The 21,812-nt window shown below is 46.5% G+C and overlaps 1 protein-coding gene across 1 annotated transcript; it reads left to right on the forward strand.

Annotated features, from left to right (window-relative positions):
• The first annotated feature begins 18,836 nt into the window (after positions 1–18,836).
• Positions 18,837–19,743, forward strand: LOC123073725 (putative E3 ubiquitin-protein ligase SINA-like 6). The gene is made up of 2 exons (XM_044496774.1): positions 18,837–19,013; positions 19,132–19,743. The coding sequence occupies exons 1-2, from the start codon at positions 18,864–18,866 to the stop codon at positions 19,741–19,743; spliced, it is 762 nt and encodes a 253-aa protein (XP_044352709.1). The 5' UTR covers positions 18,837–18,863.
• The last annotated feature ends 2,069 nt before the right edge of the window (positions 19,744–21,812 follow it).

Here is a 21,812-nt window from a genome sequence, read left to right on the forward strand (position 1 = left end):
CGGTCGGGTGAGCCCCATACTTGCCCAAAGGTCTCGCTTTACCAGCAGCAGTGTCGATGGACCATGGTGAGGGGGGTGGGTGGTCTTGGATATCGGGGTGGTGTTAGGAATCTAGGCTCTCGCAACTCACGATCATAGAGGAGACGAAGGTTTTGTGTCGCGTGCAATCTTGCGACTTTTCCCGTTTTCTTTCACTGCTGTTTATTCGTTACAGAAAGAAGAGGCAGGTGACGATCCTATCTATGCCCCACGATCCACCAGTCTCATGCCATCCCACGAGAGTTGAGCATGTCTCCTAAGCCACCTACAAAGCTACCGACCACGACGTAAGAACGTCAACCTACAGGCCCATGCAATCCTACTTGCCCGGCACACACAAGTCGCGGCTCGTGCAAACATGCTTATTTGACTGAAAACAAACTAGCTAAGCCCAACGACCAGCACTAGTAGAAAACAGGGCATTGGTTCGGCCCTCGTAATACCATTAATTCCGGTTCACTCACGAACCGGGACCAAAGGAGGCAACTGTCCTGGTTCGTGAGCCCAGGGGGCCGGCCGGGTCACGTGGGCCACTGGTCCCGGTTCGTCTGGACCTTTTGGTCCCGGTTCCACGCACGAACCGGGACCAATGCGCCTCGCCCCTGGCCCATGACCATTAGTCCCAGTTTGTGCCACAAACCAGGACTAAAGGGTTGGTCCTCGTTGCGGTCAGAGTTTAGTCCCACCTCGCCAACCGAAGGGCGCTCAGACCGGTTTATAAGCCTGTCCCTCTCTGCCTTGTTGAGCTCCTCTCAAAATGAAAATAGATGCCCTTATACAGGGAATTTGACCTAAATTCAGAGTGAATTTCTCTGAAATTCATAGAAATTTATTATGAATTTAGGTTGAATTCTCTCTATAGGCGCATCTATGCTCATTTTTTATGTTGGGATTGGCGATCTTTACAGACTTTTTGTGTGTTGAATGTGCACCATTCAAAATCAGTCTCTGCTTTGAATGGTTCATTTTGAACACACAAAAAGTCTGGAGTTCAAATAAGTTCAAGAAAATGAAATCCCTTTGTAACAGATGAGTTTTCGTCCGAAACCCTGATACTTCGAAAGAGATTGTCCATTTTGTTCACGTAGTGCATCCACCTTTTGCCGGGAACCTCTCAACTTTTTAGCACATGCTATGTGGGTGAAATGATGATACCATGCCAACTTTCAACCTTTTCAGAGTTCATTTGTAGGGTTTTTCAATTTCAAGTTCATTTGAAATGCTTTTCAATTTAAGGGTCTTCTAGCTCAAAATAATTAGTAACGGCATGAAAAATAACAAATGAAGTCAGAAAGGATCGAAAAATGATGATGTGGCATTTGTAACAGACGAGTTTCCGTATGAAATCCTGATACTTTGAAAGAGATTGTCCGTTTTGTACACGAAGTGCATCTAGTTTTGCCGTAACCCTCACACCTTTCTTGCACATGCTATGTAGAGAAATGATGATACCATGCCAACTTTCAACCTTTTCAGAGTTCATTTGAAATGCTTTTCAATTTTAGGGTCTTATAGCTCAAAATAATTAGTAAATGCATGAAAAATGGTGCATGAAAAATAACAAATAAAATAAATAAGTAATTAGAAACAAAATAATATAAACTTTATTAAAATATATAAGTAGAAACAAAATAAAATAAACTTTAATAAAATTTATGAAACTAAAATTAACAAAGTATTTTCTGTTCAAAACATTATAAGAAACCTCTAGTATTATTGAAACTAAAATCATATAAAATTGATGCAACTAAAATTATCGAAGTATTTTCTGTTCAAAATCATTAAAAGCAAAAAGAATTTTCAAAGAACTTTTTTTATAGAAACTTTAATAGCAAAAAGAATTATTATAAAGTAAAATAAATAAGTAATTAGAAACAAAATAAAATAAAATAAATAAGTTTTTTGTTGTAAGTAGAAACAAAACAAAATAAATAAAGCAAAAAAAACAAAAAAAACAGGCAAAAATAAAAAATATGCCACCTACTGGGCCACCACGGCTTGAATACGACTAGAAACCCATCATTAGGTCCGTAAGCCTGCAATGGAGAGGAGCTCGAGAGGGGTGCGGCAGTGAGGCTTATAAACCACTGCGCGCCCCTCTCAACTAGCGAGGTGGGACTCAACTTTCGACGCGGGCGCAGCAGCACAAGGCCTTTGGTCCCGGTTGGTGGCACCAACCGAGACTAAAGGTCTGCATTGGTACCGGTTCGTGGCGCCAACCGGTACCAATGCCCCCATTTAGTCCCGGTTGGTGCCACCAACCGGGACGAAAGGCCGCCGCTTCCCGCCCTTTGGGCTGCTGAAAAGAGGTTGTTGGTCCCGGTTGGTGGCACCAACCGGGACTAAAGGTGGCGTCGGTCCCGGTTGGTGCGACGAACCGGGACCAAAGCCTTTCCTATATAAGAAACACTTGGCGAAAATTCATAATTTCATCGCCAGTTGCCCCCCCCCCCGACGACGCCGACCTCCTCAACGCCGCAAGGCTGCCCCGCCGCCGTCGCCGTCACCCGTGCCCCCGAGCCCACACCGAAGCCGTCCGCCGCCCCGAGCCCATGCCGACGCCGTCCGCCACCCACGCCGTCGCCCTCTGCCGCCCCCGAGCACGCCCGGCCGCGCCCCTGCGCCACGACCCGCCCCCACTGTCGCCGTCGTCGCCGGCCACGCCCCTGCCCCGGCCCGCGCCCCCCACCGTGGCCGTCGCCGCCCCCGCCGTCGCCCTCGCCGGCCGCCCCCGATGTGAGCGGCCGCCGCCACGGCTCTGTTCAGTGCTTTTTTTCATATAATGTGTATTGTTTTTTTGTTCATTGCATTTTTCATATATATATAATGTATATATGTATGTGGTAGCTATATGATGAATGGATGTGGCTTTGTATGTATGAATATAATGTTCATAGCATTTTTTTGTTTATATATGTTTTTTTCATATATGTATTAATTTTTTATTTAGGTTGTTAGTAGATATCGATTTTAGGTTAGTGCATTTTAGGTTAGTGTAGAGGAAAAAGTAAAATTAGTAAGTACTACTTGATTTTAGGTTAGCGCTTAGTAGTTGAACTAGTTGATTTAATAAAACTACTTTATTTTACTATATATAGAAGTAGTTTATTTTTAGTAAGTACAACTTTATTTTATTTATAGTAAGTGCTTAGTAGTTGAACTAGTTTATTTAATAAAACTACTTTAGCGCGACGGTCGCAAATGTCTGAGAGGAATCAGTGAGGGAGAGTTCCACCATATATATATATATATATATATATATATATATATATATATATATATATATATATATATATATATATATATATATATATATATATATATATATACTGTTACTATTCATCACCCAGGGTGCAGAATAAGTTATTCTTCACCCGAGGTAATCTTACGACCGCTTCCTAAATAAATTACGTTTATAATATAAATAGTTACATGCATATTGATTCAATATGTAAAATTTCGTATATTTTTTTCAAAATATAGGTTATAAGACCAGAAAAATCACATTTTATGTACGTTTTACACTATATTTTTACATTCGTAATTTTACGTAACATAAAATATTTTTTAGGGCGAGTACATATTTTCTTACGTTCTCTTTTCATGTATGAAATAAGACAAAATTTACAAAATGTAAAAATACGGTGCATTGATGTCAAAATAGAGAGGGGGTGAAGAATAACTATTCCTCACCCAGGGTGACGAATAGCGCGACCCTATATACATATATGAGGACGAAGAATCCCGACTATTGTCGTGGGGGTCGCTTCTCCTTCATTCCCATGTGCTAGACATTTTGGTGTAATGCACTCGGGGATGAAAGGAGGAGCGACCATCACCAACGGTCGAACGTATACACCACGTGAGTTGAGAGTTTTCAAGAAAAGACTCGACAAACCGATAGTCAACCCGTGATGAATAATAATGATCTAACATAGGTTTTTTAGTACATATATTTAATTGTAGACGTTTAATATTTGAATTATGAACATAGAAAATGTCGTACTCGGACGACAAAAGTCTCCCGGGGGAGTGCAACTGGTGCCACGACGACCGAGGTCTGTGCGACAGGCCTCACCTGGACGAAGATCGACGCTTCAGTATTAAGCTGGAGGAGACCTTCGATGTTGAAACGTTAAGCAACGACGACAAGTGTTATTTTTTCGTAATTAAGCACGACTTCAACTATTTCAATGTGTACTTTTCATCTTTTACAATTCGACTAGCTTATCCCATGTCATGCAAGACGCTACGTCTTGGAGAGGATGGGTTTTGAAGACCATGAAAGTATGGAAACAAAGAAAATTCACCTAAGGACCCATCATGATATAGATTTTGAAGTAAATCTGTATAAATCTGAGAGCGTAACCCATTTTGGTTGCAAAAATTGGGAAGCATTTTGCAAGATGTATGATTTTGATGAGGGTATGCTTGTCACCATGGATATTGGTGATCCTGCCATCGAGCAAGACAATATGGACATTTGGGTCCTTGTTGATACGCCTCCAATTCTACCGCTATGTGAGTTTCTTAAACATAGTTATTAGCTAATTTATATTGTTCATTTCAAAATAGTTGACAGCTTATTTTGATTGTTCAAACAATGTGCAGAACATGGTAGACAGAACCTATTACACTGATGGCTCTGAGTTAACTTATAAGGACAAAACTCATCTGGTCGGATTTTGTACTGATCTTGAAAATTACAATATCTATTGTAAAACTCCTCCACATTATGGCCAATACGTGCCACTAGTGCACGTGTTGAACTCTGGTAACTACTATGGAGATACCCTGGTAAGAGTTCTTACTATTACGACATCCATGCATCTTTTGTATACTTCAAAAACTAGTACATCATTGCTAACTATGAAGTTATTACTATGTTTTTCAACAGATAATCCCAGAGGATTGTGTGCCTCATTTGATGTATCAGAATGGTAGCCTTGATGTTTTGAACATACAACCAGGTCATCCTGCGAATCTCAACTATCCATACCGGATTTCTAAAAGAAGTGGAGACATGAAAATCAAAGAATGGAAAAATGTATGGACAGTCGCAAGGAGGTTCTTGGAAGCAAAAGGAAGCGAAGCGCAAAAATTGGAGACATGATGATCTCCATTCTCCATAATGGAGAGTCGGGGTCTATATTGTTTTATGCTATTTTACCTTAAAGAGGGTATTTAGGTCCTACCTAATACTGATGATCATGTGCTAAGAACAATTAAGTAGGGTTGGTTCGATGACAATGAGGATGATGATCGTATGACTTGTTATTAATAACGAGTAGAAGTTGTATGATGATGATTAGTAGGACTTGTTATTATGATGATGCATGATGCGGGCATGAAGAGTTATTATATATCAGTGGGTGAAATGAACATGGATTGGAGTGAAGTGGAGGCAACAAGCATGTGGTGCATGTCGAAAGTAGTACTAATCCAAACTTGATCAAGTTAGGATTAATATTACTTTCGACATGCACCACATGTTGTCTTCACTTTAATCTAAGCCATGTTTAGGCATAGCAGTAGCGTTGGTAAATCAAGCACGGAAATAAGAGAGGACAGTTCTCTCTGTTAGCTAGCTTACACACCCTAAATTACCCCCTAAACCCTCCCCCCTTTCAAAAAAACAAAAACCCCAGCCATTGAAATGCTGACGCGTGGATGCCTTTTGGTCCCGGTTGGTGTCACCAACCGGGACCAAAGGCCCTCCTGCCTGGGCTGGCCGCAGCGGCCACGTGGAGGCCCATCTGTCCCGGTTCGTGTAAGAACCGGGACTAAAGGGCTAGGGCATTAGTAACGACCCTGTAGTCCCGGTTCAACAACCGGGACAAAAGGCCCTTACCAACCGGGACAGATGACCCTTTTTCTACTAGTGTAGATTAGCGAACGAATCACCCCCCTAATCTTGGCGTTGGCGAATTATTTCAACCATGCAGATTCTCCTCCTCAGCTCTTGGAAGATGAGACGCCCAAGTGCTTTCATCAGTGTGTCAGCAAGTTGATCACTGGTCCTGACGTAGTCGATGAAGACACGCCCCTGTTCCACACACTCGCGAATGAAGTGGTACCTGATTTCAATGTGCTTGCTGCGATCGTGGAAGACAGGATTCTTCGCCAGAGAGATCGCCAAATTGTTGTCGATGAGGAGCTTCGGCCGCACAACTTCCTTGTTCAGCAACTCGCCAAGTAGCCGAGCCAGCCAGATGGCCTGGCAAGCAGCGGTGGTGGCGGCCATGTACTCGGCCTCGCACGAAGAGATCACCACCACCCGTTGTTTCTGGGACTGCCAGCTCAGTGGGCTCTTGCCGAGGAAGAAGATCACACCTATTGTGCTCTTCCTGTCGTCCGTGTCCCCGCCGTGATCCAAATCACTGTAGCCGGTTAGCTGCAGTCCTCCATCGCCACGCTCGTATGCGCAGCCGTGATCCAGCATCCCAGCCACATAACGCAAGAGGTGCTTCACTACAGCGTAGTGGTCGGAGGCAGGCTTCTCCATGAACCTGCTCAAGTACCCAACTGCAAACGATATGTCAGGCCTTGTATGAACCAGATACGCAGTCCTCCGATGATGCTGCGGTACATCATCTTGTCCACCAGGGCGACGGTGCTTTCCTTGCTCAGCTTGAGCCGAGCCTCCATCGATGTGTTGTTGGGGTTGCAGTCCTCCATGCCCGCCCGTTCCAGTAGCCGCTTGGCATAGGCTGCCTGCCCGAGTACGATCCGATCGCGCTCCTGGCTCACTTCAATCCCGAGATAATAGCTGAGCTTGCCCAGATCACTCATGCGGAACAGCTTGGTCATTTGCTGCTTGAAGGAGTTGATCTCCGTCGTGGCCGCTCCGATGATGATGAGGTCGTCCACGTAGACCCCAACAATCAGAAGGGAGCTGCCCATACCACGCCGATACACGGCATGATCCAAGGGGCAGCGCTCGAAGTTCAGTGCGCATAGACTTTCGTCGAGCTTTGTGTTCCAAGCCCTCGACGCTTGACGAAGCCCGTACAGCGCCTTGCGGAGGCGCAACACCTTGCTCTCATGGCCGGCCACAGCATACCCTGGTGACTGTTGAACGTAGACCTCTTCCAAATGATCACCGTTCAGAAACGCAGACTTGACGTCCATATGGTGAACTTGCCACCCGTGGTGCGCGGCGATCGCGACGAGTACGCGCACTGAGTCCATGCGTGCAACTGGCGCGAAGACCTCTTCAAAGCCGATGCCCTCCCGCTGCACGTAGCCTTTCGCCACCAAGCGCGCCTTGTGCTTCACAACGGCGCCCCGGGGGTCCTTCTTGAGCTTGTAGACCCATTTGAGGCCGATCGCGCGGTGCCCAGCCAGAAGCTCGCTCAGCTCCCAGGTCATGTTGTCCATGATGCTCTGCATCTCCTCGTCCATAGCTACACGCCATCCCTGCTCCCTCTTAGCTTCAATGAACGAGGCTGGCTCCTCGCCCACGATCAGATATAGGTCATTGTCGCTGTAGACCGCCTCCACCTCTTCTGTCGTGTCCCACACATTCTCAAGTGTGCGGTACCGACGTGTCGCCTCTTGCGCCGGGAGGCGGCTCGGACACGCCGGTGGGCAGTGAGACAAACTCAACACCGGTTGGAGTCGAGATCAGCGTTCCGTACGTCGGGGAGGTAGGAGACGGCGCGATGATCGCGCTCTGTGGCATTGACGGCTCGGCGTCGGGCGCGGGCACCGAGCGGTGCTCGATCGGAGATTACGCTGGCTCCACCCACACGCTCGACGTGGCCACGGACTCCAGCTCGACCGTGAAGGACTCGAGCCCCTCATCCCGTGCATGCAGAGCAACACTCCAATCCCACGATGTGTTTTCGTCGAACACAACGTCGCGGGAGACGTGGGTGCGGCCTGACGGTGGGTGGAAGACGCGGTAGGCAACCGATCCAGGCTCGTACCCGAGGAACACCATGGGCACGCTGCGGTCGTCGAGCTTCTTCGAGTTAGGGCGCGTCACCTTCACGTGCGCTACACATCCGAAGGTGCTGCACGTTGGGCCGACGGCCGCACCAGGCTTCATAGGGTGTCATGCCGAAGACACTCTTTGTTGTTGCATGGTTCAGCAAGTACACCGCCGTGGTCACGGCCTCGCCCCAGAACCGTGCTGGGATGCCCTTTGCCTTGAGCAGACACCTGATAATCCACAAGTATAGGGGATCAATTGTAGCCTCTTTCGATAAGTAAGATTGTCGAACCCAATGAGGAGCTAAAGGTAGAACAAATATTCCCTCAAGTTCTATCGACCACCGATACAACTCTACGCACGCTTGACGTTCGCTTTACCTAGAACAAGTATGAAACTAGAACTACTTTGTAGGTGCTTTTGGATAGGTTTGCAAGATAGTAAAGAGCACGTAAATAAAAGCTAGGGGCTGTTTAGGTAAAAAAGCAATAAATTAAATATAGCGAGTGTACAAAAGTGGTGGTAGGAGTTGTGAAATTGTCCCTAAGCAATTGACTACTTTACTAGATCGATAGCAAGTTTCATGTGGGAGAGGCCACTGCTAGCATGTCATCCCTTACTTGCAATTCTATGCACTTATGATTGGAACTATTAGCAAGCATCCGCAACTACTAACGTTCATTAAGGTAAAACCCAACCATAGCATTAAGATATATTGGTCCCCCTTCAATCCCGTATGCATCAATTTCTATGCTAGGCTGAAGCTTCTGTCACTCTTGCCCTCCAATACATAGTTCTATCAACATACAACTAACCCTATGGTGCGATCCACGCGCGCGCTCATATGATGGGCACCAAAGGACAACAAGATAACCACAAGCAAATTAAATCAATCATAGCAATTCATCAACCACCAATAGGACAACGAAAATCTACTCAGACATCATAGGATGGCAACACATCATTGGATAATAATATGAAGCATAAAGCACTATGTTCAAGTAGAGGGTACATCGGGTTGCGGGAGAGTGGACCGCTGTAGATAGAGGGGGGAAGGTGATGGAGATGTTGGTGAAGATGGCGGAGGTGTTGGTGAAGATCGCAGTGATGATGATGGCCCCCGGTGGCACTCCGGCGCCACCGGAAGCGAGGGGGAGAGAGCCCCCCTCCTTCTTCTTCTTCCTTGACCTTCTCCCTAGATGGGAGAAGGGTTTCCCCTCTGGTCCATGGTCTCCATGGCATGGGAAGGGCGAGAGCCCCTCCGAGATTGGATCTGTCTCTCTGTCTCTCTCTCTATTTCTGCGCTCTCGTCTGCTGCCCTTTCACCGTTTCTTTTATATCCGGAGATCCGTAACTCCGATTGGGTTGAATCTTTTGCCCAGATTTTTCTCATAAAATTAGCTTTCTTGCGGCGAAAGAAGAGCGTCAACCACCTTACGGGGTGCCCACGAGGGTCCAGGGCGCGCCCCCTGCCTCGTGGCCCCCTCGGGCACCGTCTCGCGTTGATTTTACTTCCCAAAAATCATAAATATTCCAAAATAATTCTCCGTCCGTTTTATCCCGTTTGGACTCCGTTTGATATTGGGTTTCTGCGAAACATAAATATGCAACAAACAGGAACTGGCACTGGGCACTGGATCAATATGTTAGTCCAAAAAATAGTATAAAAAGTTGCCAAAAGTATGTGAAAGTTGTATAATATTGGCATGGAACAATCAAAAATTATAGATACGACGGAGACGTATCAGCATCCCCAAGCTTAATTCCTGCTCGTCCTTGAGTAGGTAAATGATAAAAAAGATAATTTTTGATGTGGAATGCTACCTAGCATAATCTTGATCATGTATCTAATCATGGCATGAATATTAAGACACGAGTGATTCAAAGCAATAGACTATCATTTGACATAAAAAAATACTTCAAGCCTACTAATAAAGCAATCATGTCTTTTCAAAATAACATGGCCAAAGAAAGTTATCCCTACAAAATCATATAGTCTGGCTATGCTCCATCTTTACCACACAAAATATTCAAATCATGCACAACCCTGATGGCAAGCCGAGCAATTGGTTCATACTTTTTAACGCGCTTCAGCTTTTTCAACCCTCACGCAATAAATGAGCGCAAGCCATGGATATAGCACTATAGGTGGAATAGAATATGATGATGGGGGTTATGTGGAGAAGACAAAAAGGGAGGAAGTCTCACATCGACGCGGCTAATCAACGGGCTATGGAGATGCCCATCAATTGATGTCAATGTGAGAAGTAGGGATTGCCATGCAACGGATGCACTAGAGCTATAAGTATATGAAAGCTCAAACTGAAACTAAGTGGGTGTGCATCCAACTTGCTTCCTCATGAAGACCTAGGGCATTTGATGAAGCCCATCGTTGGAATATACAAGCCAAGTTCTCTAATGAAAATTCCCACTAGTATATGAAAGTGATAGCTCAAGAGACTCTCTATATGAAGAACATGGTGCTACTTTGAAGCACAAGTGTGGTAAAAGGATAGTAACATTGCCCCTTCTCTCTTTTTTTCTCATTTTTTTCTTTTTTTCTTTTTTTTGGGCCTTCTCCTTTTTTTCCGTCCGGAGTCTCATCCCGAATTGTGAGGGAATCATAGTCTCCATCATCCTTTCCTCACTGGGGCAATGCTCTAATAATGATGATCATCACACTTTTATTTACTTACAACTCAATATTACAACTCGATACTAGAACAAAGATATGACTCTATATGAATGCCTCCGGCGGTGTACCGGGATGTGCAATGATCTAGCGTAGCAATGACATCAAAAACGGACAAGCCATGAAAACATCATGCTAGCTATCTTACGATCATGCAAAGCAATATGACAATAAATGCTCAAGTCATGTATATGATGATGATGGAAGTTGCATGGCAATATATCTCGAAATGGCTATGGAAATGCCATGATAGGTAGGTATGGTGGCTGTTTTGAGGAAGATATAATGAGGCTTATGTGTGATAGAGCGTATCGTATCACGGGGTTTGGATGCACTGGCGAAGTTTGCACCAACTCTCGAGGTGAGAAAGGGCAATGCACGGTACCGAAGAGGCTAGCAATGATGGAAGGGTGAGAGTGTGTATAATCCATGGACTCACATTAGTTATAAAGAACTCATATAGTTATTGCAAAAGTTTATTAGCCCTCGAAGCAAAGTACTACTGCACATGCCCCTAGGGGGATAGATTGGTAGGAAAAGACCATCGCTCGTCCCCGACCGCCACTCATAAGGAAGACAATCAATAAATAAATCATGCTCCGACTTTGTTACATAACGGTTCACCATACGTGCATGCTACGGGAATCACAAACCTCAACACAAGTATTTCTACAATCCACAACTACCCACTATCATGACTCTAATATCAACATCTTTATATCGCAAAACTATTGCAAGGAATCAAACATATCATATTCAGCGATCTACAAGTTTTATGTAGGATTTACGACTAACCATGTGAATGACCAATTCCTGTCAACTCTCTAAATAGATATAAGTGAAGAAAGAGAGTTTAATTCTTTCTACAAAAGATATGTCCATGCTCTAACAAATATAAGTGAAGCAAAAGAGCATTCTACAAATGGCGGTTTTTTATGTGAAGAGAAACAGGCAATCCAAACTTCAAATGATGTAAGTGAAGCACATGAAGCATTCTATAAAGCCATAGTCAAAAGATATAAGCGAAGTGCAAAGAGCATTCTATAAATCAACCAAGGACTATCTCATACCAGCATGGTGCGTAAAAGAAAAATGAAAACTAAATGCAAAAGACACTCCAAGATTTGCACATATCACATGAATGAAACGAATCCGAAAACATACCGATACTTGTTGAAGAAAGAGGGGATGCCTTCCGGGGCAACCCCAAGCTTAGACGCTTGAGTCTCCTTGAATATTTACTTGGGGTGCCTTGGGCATCCCCAAGCTTGATCCCTTCCCTCTCCTCCTTATCCTCATATCGAAACATACTCGATCTTCGAACACTTCATCCACACAAAACTTCAGCAGAAAACTCGGTAAGATCTGTAAGTATAATAAAGCAAATCACTACTCTAAGTACTGTTGCAAACCAATTCATATATTTTTTTGCATTGTGTCTACTATAGTATAACTTTTCAAGGCTTAATCCACTGATATAAATCAATAGTTTCATCAAAACAAGCAAACTATGCATCGAAAACAGAATCTGTCTAAAACGGAACAGTCTGTAATAATCTGAACATTCACCATACTTCTGATACTTGAAAAATTCTGCAAAAATTAGGAAAAATAAAATTTGTATAGAAAGACATTGCAAAAAGAATCAGAACCATTTGACGTTCCAGTAAAAAATGAAAAATCGAGCACTACAACCAAAGTTTCTGTCCTGCACCGTACAAACCAACAAGCATTGTAAACATCCTAAAGGCAAACCTTAGCACATTATTTTTATAATACAATGGAATTGTACAAGGGGATAATTATTTTTGTTGAAAAGTTTCTGTAATCAAGATTCACAAAGTTTCCGTGAGCATGAACAAAGTACAAGGCTAGCTCCCACTTCAACAATGCTTGTCTCTCTCACTTTCGCTTTCCTTTTTGAAAAAGTTTTGGGTTCCCCTCTTTATTTTTGTTGTTTTTAAACTATATGAAAGCACTCAACAGAAATAAATGGCTCTCTAAAACTTCCGGGTTGTCTCCCTGGCAGCGCTTTCTTTAAAGCCATTAAGCTAGGCATATAGTGCCCAAGTAGTGAATCCACCCGGATCCCAAGGTATATCAAAGCCAATTTTAATTAGCGATGATTTGTAATTTAGTAGTGAGCACAAAGCAACATATATCAAGCAATGACGAAGTCTAACTCTCTTCATATGCATCGGCATGTCATAAAAGAACAATTCATGCACACATAGTAAAGGCCAATGCATAGTATAAGCAGTTTCTTGCAATTTTATCGTATTGGAAACATAGAGAGGTGGAGATATAGTTCCTCTCTCATAATAATTGCAAGTAGGAGCAGCAAGCACATGCATATTATATTCATCAAAATCATCATGTGCAACGGTAAAAGGCAACCCATCAATATAATCCTTAATAAGTGCAAACTTCTCCGATATAGTGTAGTCGGGAGAATTCAAAAAAATAATAGGACTATAATGCGTGGGTGCAGTAGCAACAATTTCATGTTTAACATAAGGAACTATAGCAAGTTCATCTCCATAAGCATAATTCATATTGGCATCTTGGCCACAAGCATAGCAAGCATCATCAAAAAGGGGTATTTCAAGAGAATCAACGGGATCATAACAATCATCATAGCAATCATCCTTCGGTAAGCACGAAGGGAAATTAAACAATGTATGAGTTGAAGAGTTACTCTCATTAGAAGGTGGGCACGGGTAGCTAATCCGCTCTTCCTCCTTTTGTTCTTCGCTCTCCTCATCATCTTTTTAATCCAATGAGCTCACATTTTCATCAATTTCTTCTTCCATAGACTCCTGCAAAATATTATTCTCTTCTTGGACAGCGGAGGAGTCCTCAATATATGGGTTAACATAGGCATTAGAAGCATAATTATCATAACAATATTTAAGTATGGCAAAATTTTCAGATTTGTAAAGAGTAGCACCATACTTTTCAATCAATGAAGCAATTTCATAAGCACCCTTAAAAGCAACAAATTCTTCAATTTGTTGAACATCATAGTAATTATAAACACCCTTAGCATACGAAGATACGATCCCGTTATCACTAAACTCACATTGGTAGGGAAGTTGTTTCTTAGGGTTTTCAGAACAACAAGTAAAATCATATATTTCACATAAATTCCAAGCATAGCATTGCAAACGATGAATTTGACCCAGTAAAAGTTTCCGTTTTTCAGATATGCGGTGTCGCACATAACAAGCATGCTCATCTAAAGATTTGCCCTCAACTAAGCTAGTTGGGGTTTCAGCCCGAGCACATAGGGATCGAAGATGATCCAAGTAAAAAGCTTCAGGAGTGTGATATATTTTGAGTGGTTCTTCAACCATTGGTTCAGTAGGTACAACTAATTTTTTTGGTATTTTGCGTTTCCTACCCATAACTAAAGATAGAAAACAACTAAGAACAGCAAATAAAAATTACTTAGTGATAAAGCAAACAAGCACACACGAGAATATTCACCCCACGCTATGACACCCCGGCAACGGCGCCAGAAAAAGGTCTTGATAACCCACAAGTATAGGGGATCAATTGTAGCCTCTTTCGATAAGTAACAGTGTCGAACCCAACGAGGAGCTAAAGGTAGAACAAATATTCCCTCAAGTTCTATCGACCACCGATACAACTCTACGCACGCTTCACGTTCGCTTTACCTAAAACAAGTATGAAACTAGAAGTACATTGTAGGTGTTTTTGGATAGGTTTGCAAGATAGTAAAGAGCACGTAAATAAAAGCTAGGGTCTGTTTAGGTAAAGAAGCAATAAAGTAAATATAGCGAGTGTGGAAACGTGGTGGTAGAAGTTGCGAAATTGTCCCTAAGCAATTGACTACTTTCCTAGACCGATAGCATGTTTCATGTGGGAGAGGCCACTGTTAGCATGTCATCCCTTACTTGGAATTCTATGCACTTATGATTGGAACTATTAGCAAGCATCCGCAACTACTAACGTTCATTAAGGTGAAACCCAACCATAGCATTAAGATATATTGGTCCCCCTTCAATCCCGTATGCATCAATTTCTATGCTAGGCTGAAGCTTCTGTCACTCTTGCCCTCCAATAGATAGTCCTATCAACATACAACTAACCCTATGGTGTGATCCACGCGTACGCTCATATGATGGGCACCAAAGGACAACAACATAACCACAAGCAAATTAAATCAATCATAGCAATTCATCAACCATCAATAGGACAACAAAAATCTACTCAGACATCATAGGATGGCAACACATCATTGGATAATAATATGAAGCATAAAGCACCATGTTCAAGTAGAGGGTACAGCGGGTTGCGGGAGAGTGGACCGCTGTAGATAGAGGGGGGAAGGTGATAGAGATGTTGGTGAAGATGGCGGAGGTGTTGGTGAAGATCGCAGTGATGATGATGGCCCCCGGTGGCACTCCGGCGCCACCGGAAGCGAGGGGGAGAGAGCCCCCTCCTTCTTCTTCTTCCTTGACCTTCTCCCTAGATGGTAGAAGGGTTCCCCCTCTGTTCCATGGTCTCCATGGCGTGGGAAGGGCGAGAGCCCCTCCGAGATTGGATCTGTCTCTCTGTCTCTCTCTGTTTCTGCGCTCTCGTCTGCTGCCCTTTCACCGTTTCTTTTATATCCGGAGATCCGTAACTCCGATTGGGTTGAATCTTTCACCCAGATTTTTCTCATAAAATTAGCTTTCTTGCGGCAAAATAAGAGCGTCAACCGCCTTACGGGGTGCCCACGAGGGTCCAGGGCGCGCCCCCTGCCTCGTGGCCCCCTCGGGCACCGTCTCGCGTTGATTTTACTTCCCAAAAATCATAAATATTCCAAAATAATTCTCCGTCTGTTTGTATCCCGTTTGGACTCCGTTTGATATTGGGTTTCTGCGAAACATAAATATGAAACAAACAGGAACTGACACTGGGCACTAGATCAATATGTTAGTCCCAAAAATAGTATAAAAAGTTGCCAAAAGTATATGAAAGTTGTATAATATTGGCATGGAACAATCAAAAATTATAGATACGACGGAGACGTATCAACACCGCACCATGCCGATGATCGTCTGGTTGCGCCGCTCCACCATCCCTTTCCGTTGAGGCGTGTAGGGGGTGGTGTGTTGTCGGTGCACACCCAATTCTGCAAAGAATTCGTCGAGGCTCGAGGAGTTGAACTCACCCCTGCGATCGGTGCGCAGGGTCTTCAGGTGGTGACCAGACTCACATTCTGCCGCCGCCTGGAACTGCCGGAGCGACTTCTCTACCTCGTCCTTGGTCGTGAGCAGGCACAACCACATGTACCGGCTCTTGTCGTCGACGAGGAGGAGGAAATAACGTTTCCCTCCCGGCGTGGCCGGTGTGATCGGCCCGCACAGATCCGCGTGCACGAGCCCGAGAACATCCTCGGCGCGGTTTAGGGCCTGAGGAGGGAAAGGAGCTCACCGGTGCTTGCCGGCAAGGCATGCCTCGCAGAGCCGATCCACTTGATCGACGAGCGGCAGGCCGTGAACAATATCCTCGCGCGCGAGCGACCGGAGCGCTGGGAAGCCTATGTGGCTGTACCGCGCGTGCCAGAGCCACGCATCTTCGCCACCGTGTATAGTGAGGCAAACCGGGCGAGCCACGCTCAGGCTCAGCACGTACAGGCGCCCATGGTTGCATTGCACGCGCGCGAGCAAGCGCCCGCCCGGGTCTCGCAGCTGAAGGACGCCCTGGCTGATGTGTGTCTCGTAGGCGTTCTCATCCAACTGGCCCAAGCTCACAATATTGCTGCATAGACGGGGAATGAAGTACACCTCAGAGAGTACCAAGTGCTCACCATTTAGGCACTGGAACAGGATCGTTCCCCTCCCCTCTATCTGCACCGCGGACCTGTCGCCAAGCCTGACGGAGCCGCGTACGCCGGTGTCCAGCTCGGAGAAGATCTCCCGCCGCCCAGACATGTGGTTGCTGGCGCCGGAGTCCAGGAACCAGGAGGTGTCGCACCCTCCATCATCCGAGGCGGGGCGCGCCTGCGAGCGCTCCTCGTTCAGCATCACGTGCTCCACGGCCGCCTCTGTGGTTGCGGTGAGCAGGCTCAGGCTAGCCAGGAGCAGCATGGTCTCCTCGGTCCTGCCCTCGGCGAGATTGACCTGCTCCTTGCGCTCGCGCCGGGGCTCAGTGCAGTCACGCGAAAAGTGCCCCGAGTTGTTGCAGTTGTAGCACTTGACTTTGCTCATGTCACGGCCGCCGGCGTTTTGAGGCGGACATGCGTCGTTCCTCCGTCCCTGATTCTTTCCGCGGCGGTTGTTCTGCCCGCCGCCGGAGCCTTGGCCGCTCTCGCGCGCCTGCTTGCGTGCCTCCCACTGCCGCTCAGTGAGGTACAGCTGCCCACCGCCTTGGCTCGGCGCGGGCACGGCGCAGTGCTCCTCGGCGGTCCTAAGCCACCCGGTCAGCTCCTCAACCGAGATCGTACCCAGGTCCAGGAGGGTTTTGATCGCCACTGCGATCTGCGAGTAACGGGGGGAACAACACACAATAGCTTCTGCACGATGCGTACCTCCTCGACGTTGTCGCCGAGTGTGCGCAGCTGGTTGACGAGGCTGGTGATCCGCATCCCGAAGGCGTCGAGGGTTTCGCCGTCGTGGAAGGCGATATGCTCGAACTCCGCGCGGAGTCATTGCGCGGTGGCCTCCCGCACACGGTGCACCCCCATCGCATGACCTTTATGGTGTCCCAGGCCGCGTTGGCCGTCTCCTTGACGACGAGGACGCCAAGCATCTCCGGCGGAATGGCTCGGAGGAGAACGCCGAGCGCCGCCTTGTCGTCGCGCACGTGCTGCGCGTTGCCCTGGATCGCGTCCCAGAGCCCCCAGGACTCCAGGTGGACCTTCATCACCAGCGACCACTCGATGTAGTTGGTCAAGGTGAGGGTCGGGAACGTAGTGCCGGCGCCCGGCACGAACGGCGCGCGCTCCGTGGCCGCCGCCTGGTGGATCACCACCTGCCGCTCCCGCCTCACGCGGCTTCGCCCGCAGCTGTGCTCCCGTGGTGGAGTCGCCGAGCGTGCCAGCCCGCCCCCGCCTGCGTTGAGGGCCGCGGCGGCTGCCGCCGCAGCCGCGTCCGGCTGTTCTCCGTGATCGGACATGACCGCCGGGATCGCTAACTGAGGCTCTGAATACCACTTGTTAGGAACCTAGGCTCTCGCAACTCACGATCATAGAGGAGACGAAGGTTTTGCGTCGCGTGCAATCTTGCGACTTTTCCCGTTTTCTTTCACTGCTATTTATTCGTTACAGAAAGAAGAGGCAGGTGACGATCCTATCTATGCGCCACGATCCACCAGTTTCGCGCCATCCCACGAGAGTTGATCGTGTCTCCTAAGCCACCTGCGAAGCTATCGGCCCATGCAATCCTACTTGCCCGGCACGCACAAGTCGCGACTCGTGCAAACATGTTTATTTGACTGAAAACAAACTAGCTAAGCCCAACAACCAGATTAACTAACAGGTGGCGGCTCAGGTGGTGGAAGCGCAGTGCTCATGGGCGGAGCCCATAACTCGGATGCTCCCCGGTGGCCATGGCCATGTGGGCGGCATGGTGGCCGGGATGTGACGTTCGGTGGCAGCGGTGCAGGTGTCCGTACCTATGGCAGTGGCGTTGAGTGTTTGCCGGGGTGAAAACCTATTCTTTCTTCGGGCAGACTGGCGGTGGCGACGTTCGTCCCCTTCTTGAAGACGTCGTTGAGATTCTCATTGTATGTCGTGTTGCTTCAGAGAAAACTCTGATTCTTAAATCGGGCGGCGGCGGGTCTGGCGGTCCTCCGATGTCGTAACCTTCCTCAAAGCGTCTCCTTAAAGCTTACGATTCGTCATAGTACTATGCAGCTTCGTCCCTTGGGGTGGCGTGTACACATATCCAACGAGGTAGCAGCAGCGCGTATCAATTGCATGCGTGCATGCATGCTTTGCTGGCTTTCAAAATTAAATTCTTGTTTGCTAGGAACAGTGATCGAGAAGTGAGAACAAATGTAGCTGCTTCCTCGGTAATGTTGGTGAGTTAATGGCTATTGGAAGTCGAAACAAAAGGCCTATCCAACTTCCGGAGTATTACCATCCCTAGTTACAGCTACTACTGTACGTAACTCTCTCTATATATTGGGGATTGACGTTGCCAGTACTGTATCTCTTCTTTGTGTGAAGTACAGAAGGAGCCGATGGAGGATAGAAGCAACTCCAATAAGAGGAAAGGAGACGGCGAGCAGGAGGGAAGAAAAAGCGGCTGGAAGAGGCAGAATGTGAGCACGGTGATGGAGGTATTCGACTGCACCGTCTGCTCCAAGCCCCTCAGGCCTCCCATTTTCCAGGTATGCGCTACGTGATTAAATTGACTGGGGGTACCTTAGCGGTTGGTTGTACAACGTATGTATCAGCATGCGATGAACAAGAAGATTAAACACTTTTCCGCCTCTGTGTACATTGCAGTGTTCCAAGGGAAACTCCATCTGCGGGGATTGCCAGGAGAGGCTTCCGTTATTAGAAGGGATCGGCGTCCAGCGCAGCTACATCATGGAGCGCGTCGTCGACAACATCTTCATTCCCTGCAAACAAGGATGCTCCACGACGATCGCTTACTACCAGAAGGAAAAGCATGAGAGGCAGTGCCCTTGCGGCCCGTGCTTGTGCCCCGTCTCCGGCTGCGGGTTCGTCGCGCCAACGGCTGTGCTCCTTGACCATCTTGCCACCGTGCACAATTTGCCAGCAACATCGATGGAGTTATTCCAGCCTTTCGATGTCCCGGTGCAGCCGGGCTCCCGAGTTCTCAAAACCAAATACAACCGCCTCTTCCTGCTCAAGATGGAGGCGCTGGAGTCCTACGGCCATGGCGTCTCACTCGTATGTGTGCAGCCAGAAACTCCGGGAGGAAATGTCCGAATCACCGTGGGTTTCTCGTGCGCACCAGGACATAATCAGGAGTCAAAGTGGGAAATGGGACCCGATGGGGTACCAAAGCAGTGCTTGTGCATCGTGCCTGGTAAAGAAACCGATGTTGTGGCCACCATCACAATAGAGAGGGAGGACGATGACGAAGACTAAGGCTATGACTGCAAGGAGTATGATGATTTATATGTTGTCTCGATTTTTATGGAAAGATGTGTGCGTAAGATTTTAGTTTAAGATGTGTGAAGATTCGTTTGTTCATGTTTGGCACAGCTCCACCAGTTGTCCAATAAACGATCCCCAATAAGGTGTTCTTTGAGCTGTCCAAACAAACAAAAATCTGGTTATTGGGGGCTGCTTTTGCAGATCGCCAAATAAATCATCCCCGACAAGGTGTTATTGGTTTTTGAATTCTACGTCCCATCACTCGATGGTCATGATCTTGATGCCCTGACACGATGGCCTTGATGCCCATCTTCCAGGTGCCAAGCAAGTCCATCTTAACATATGTTAGGTGTCCATCTTAATGTAGGTTCCAAGCGCATTTAGGTACAAACTAAAGCGCCCTTGGAAGCCCAAGATTCTGCCACCTGCTGCAAGGAGCGCAAACGGCGCACCCTCCTCCTCCTCTCCCCGTATGACCTGAAAGGGTGCTGGCTGTTAATGAAAGTGAGTGATGAATAAGTCGTCCCAATCGCTTGCATGCCCTTTCATGTTGGTGTGATACTCGTTCGCCTCTAGGCAAAACTGGACAACGAAAAAACAAATCGACGATGATGCAATCTACACTAGTGATACATTTGGCCGACAGGAGCTCCTACCTTGGTTTGCTAGGGCCACTTCAGCTTGACCATCACTCCACAAAAACTTCCAAGACGGGCTGCTACTTAGTTTTGGGAAAGCCTTCATTCATATATGGACCATTTGACCCAACTTTCCCCTAGTTCCAATTTAGCGTTACACGTGCCAGGTGCAGTTGTATTGGTACCAAGGTTTTGGTTACCAAATGAGGCATTTTACCCAAAGGACGGGTAAACATGGTTTTGGGAACCGTCTCCCAATGGTTTGTCTCAAGTGGGCCGGCCGATAATCCCTCCGCACTAGTTTTGGGAACCGTCCCCCAACGGTTTGTCTTGTCCTGGTTTCTATTGGTTTTTTCGGGATTCAGTTTTTAGGTTTTTCCCTTTTTTTAATTTTTTTCATATTCTTGTACTTTATAATATTATTAACTTATTCAAATTCATGAGCATTGCTAAAATTCATGAACTTCTTAAATTTTGTGAACATTACTACAATTCATGAACTTTTTCAAAAAAAATTCAAATTCTGTAAATAAATTTAAATTATGATTTTTTCCAAATTCTCAAAGATTACTCGAATTCAGGAACTGTTTTTTAATTCACAAACTTATTTAAATTTCATGAAGTATGTTCAAGTTCGTGAAGAATTTTTCAACCTCATGAATAAATTTCCAAATTCATGATTTTTTTAAATCTAAAAATTTATTTGTAAACTTTATTTCACCTCTAGTCTACCCCAACTTGTTTGGGACTAAAGGCTTTGTTGTTGTTGTTGTTGTTGTTGTTGTTGTTGTTGTTGTTGTTGTTGTTGTTGCTGTTGCTGTTGCTGTTGCTGTTGTTGTTGTTGTTGTAATGATAAACGGTTTGCGGTTGTGAAATCAGAGCGAGCCAGTGAATTTGCAGTTAACGCTTTGCACTACCAAATCTCTATCCCCGAGCACAAGATTGGGCCAGTGTGCCAAAGGGGCCAAGCAAGCCGGCGAAGCGTACGTGCGCGAGATTTACCCATGGCCTGGTTGCCTGCGCGCAAGCGCCCACTCGCTAACCAGCGCAGAAGGCGCAGATTATGAGGTCTCCAACTTTCCGAGATACGTTCAACAAATTTAAAGTCTCGTCGGATCTTTTCTTCCACGACAGGGTTTCTAGGCCTGCATGAGAAGCAGTACATGATACATGCCTTCTCCACATTCTCCTGGTAGAGCATCTTCCCGGCAGTGCACCCGTAGACGGTGTTGCGGCAAGCGACACGAACGGATGACAGCATGCGCTCGACTTCGTGGCAGCGGCTGTAGCTCGTGCGGATGAAGCACCGGTTGAAGCCGGCGGTGATGAAGCAGGAGGCGCACTTGCTCTTCTCCGCGAGGTTGGCGTGGCAGGTCGAGCAAACCTGATGTCCAGCCGTGCACCGTACAGAACATATTCGAC

Source organism: Triticum aestivum, chromosome 3D (assembly GCF_018294505.1).
Source record: "Triticum aestivum cultivar Chinese Spring chromosome 3D, IWGSC CS RefSeq v2.1, whole genome shotgun sequence".
NCBI classification, from domain to species: domain Eukaryota; kingdom Viridiplantae; phylum Streptophyta; class Magnoliopsida; order Poales; family Poaceae; genus Triticum; species Triticum aestivum.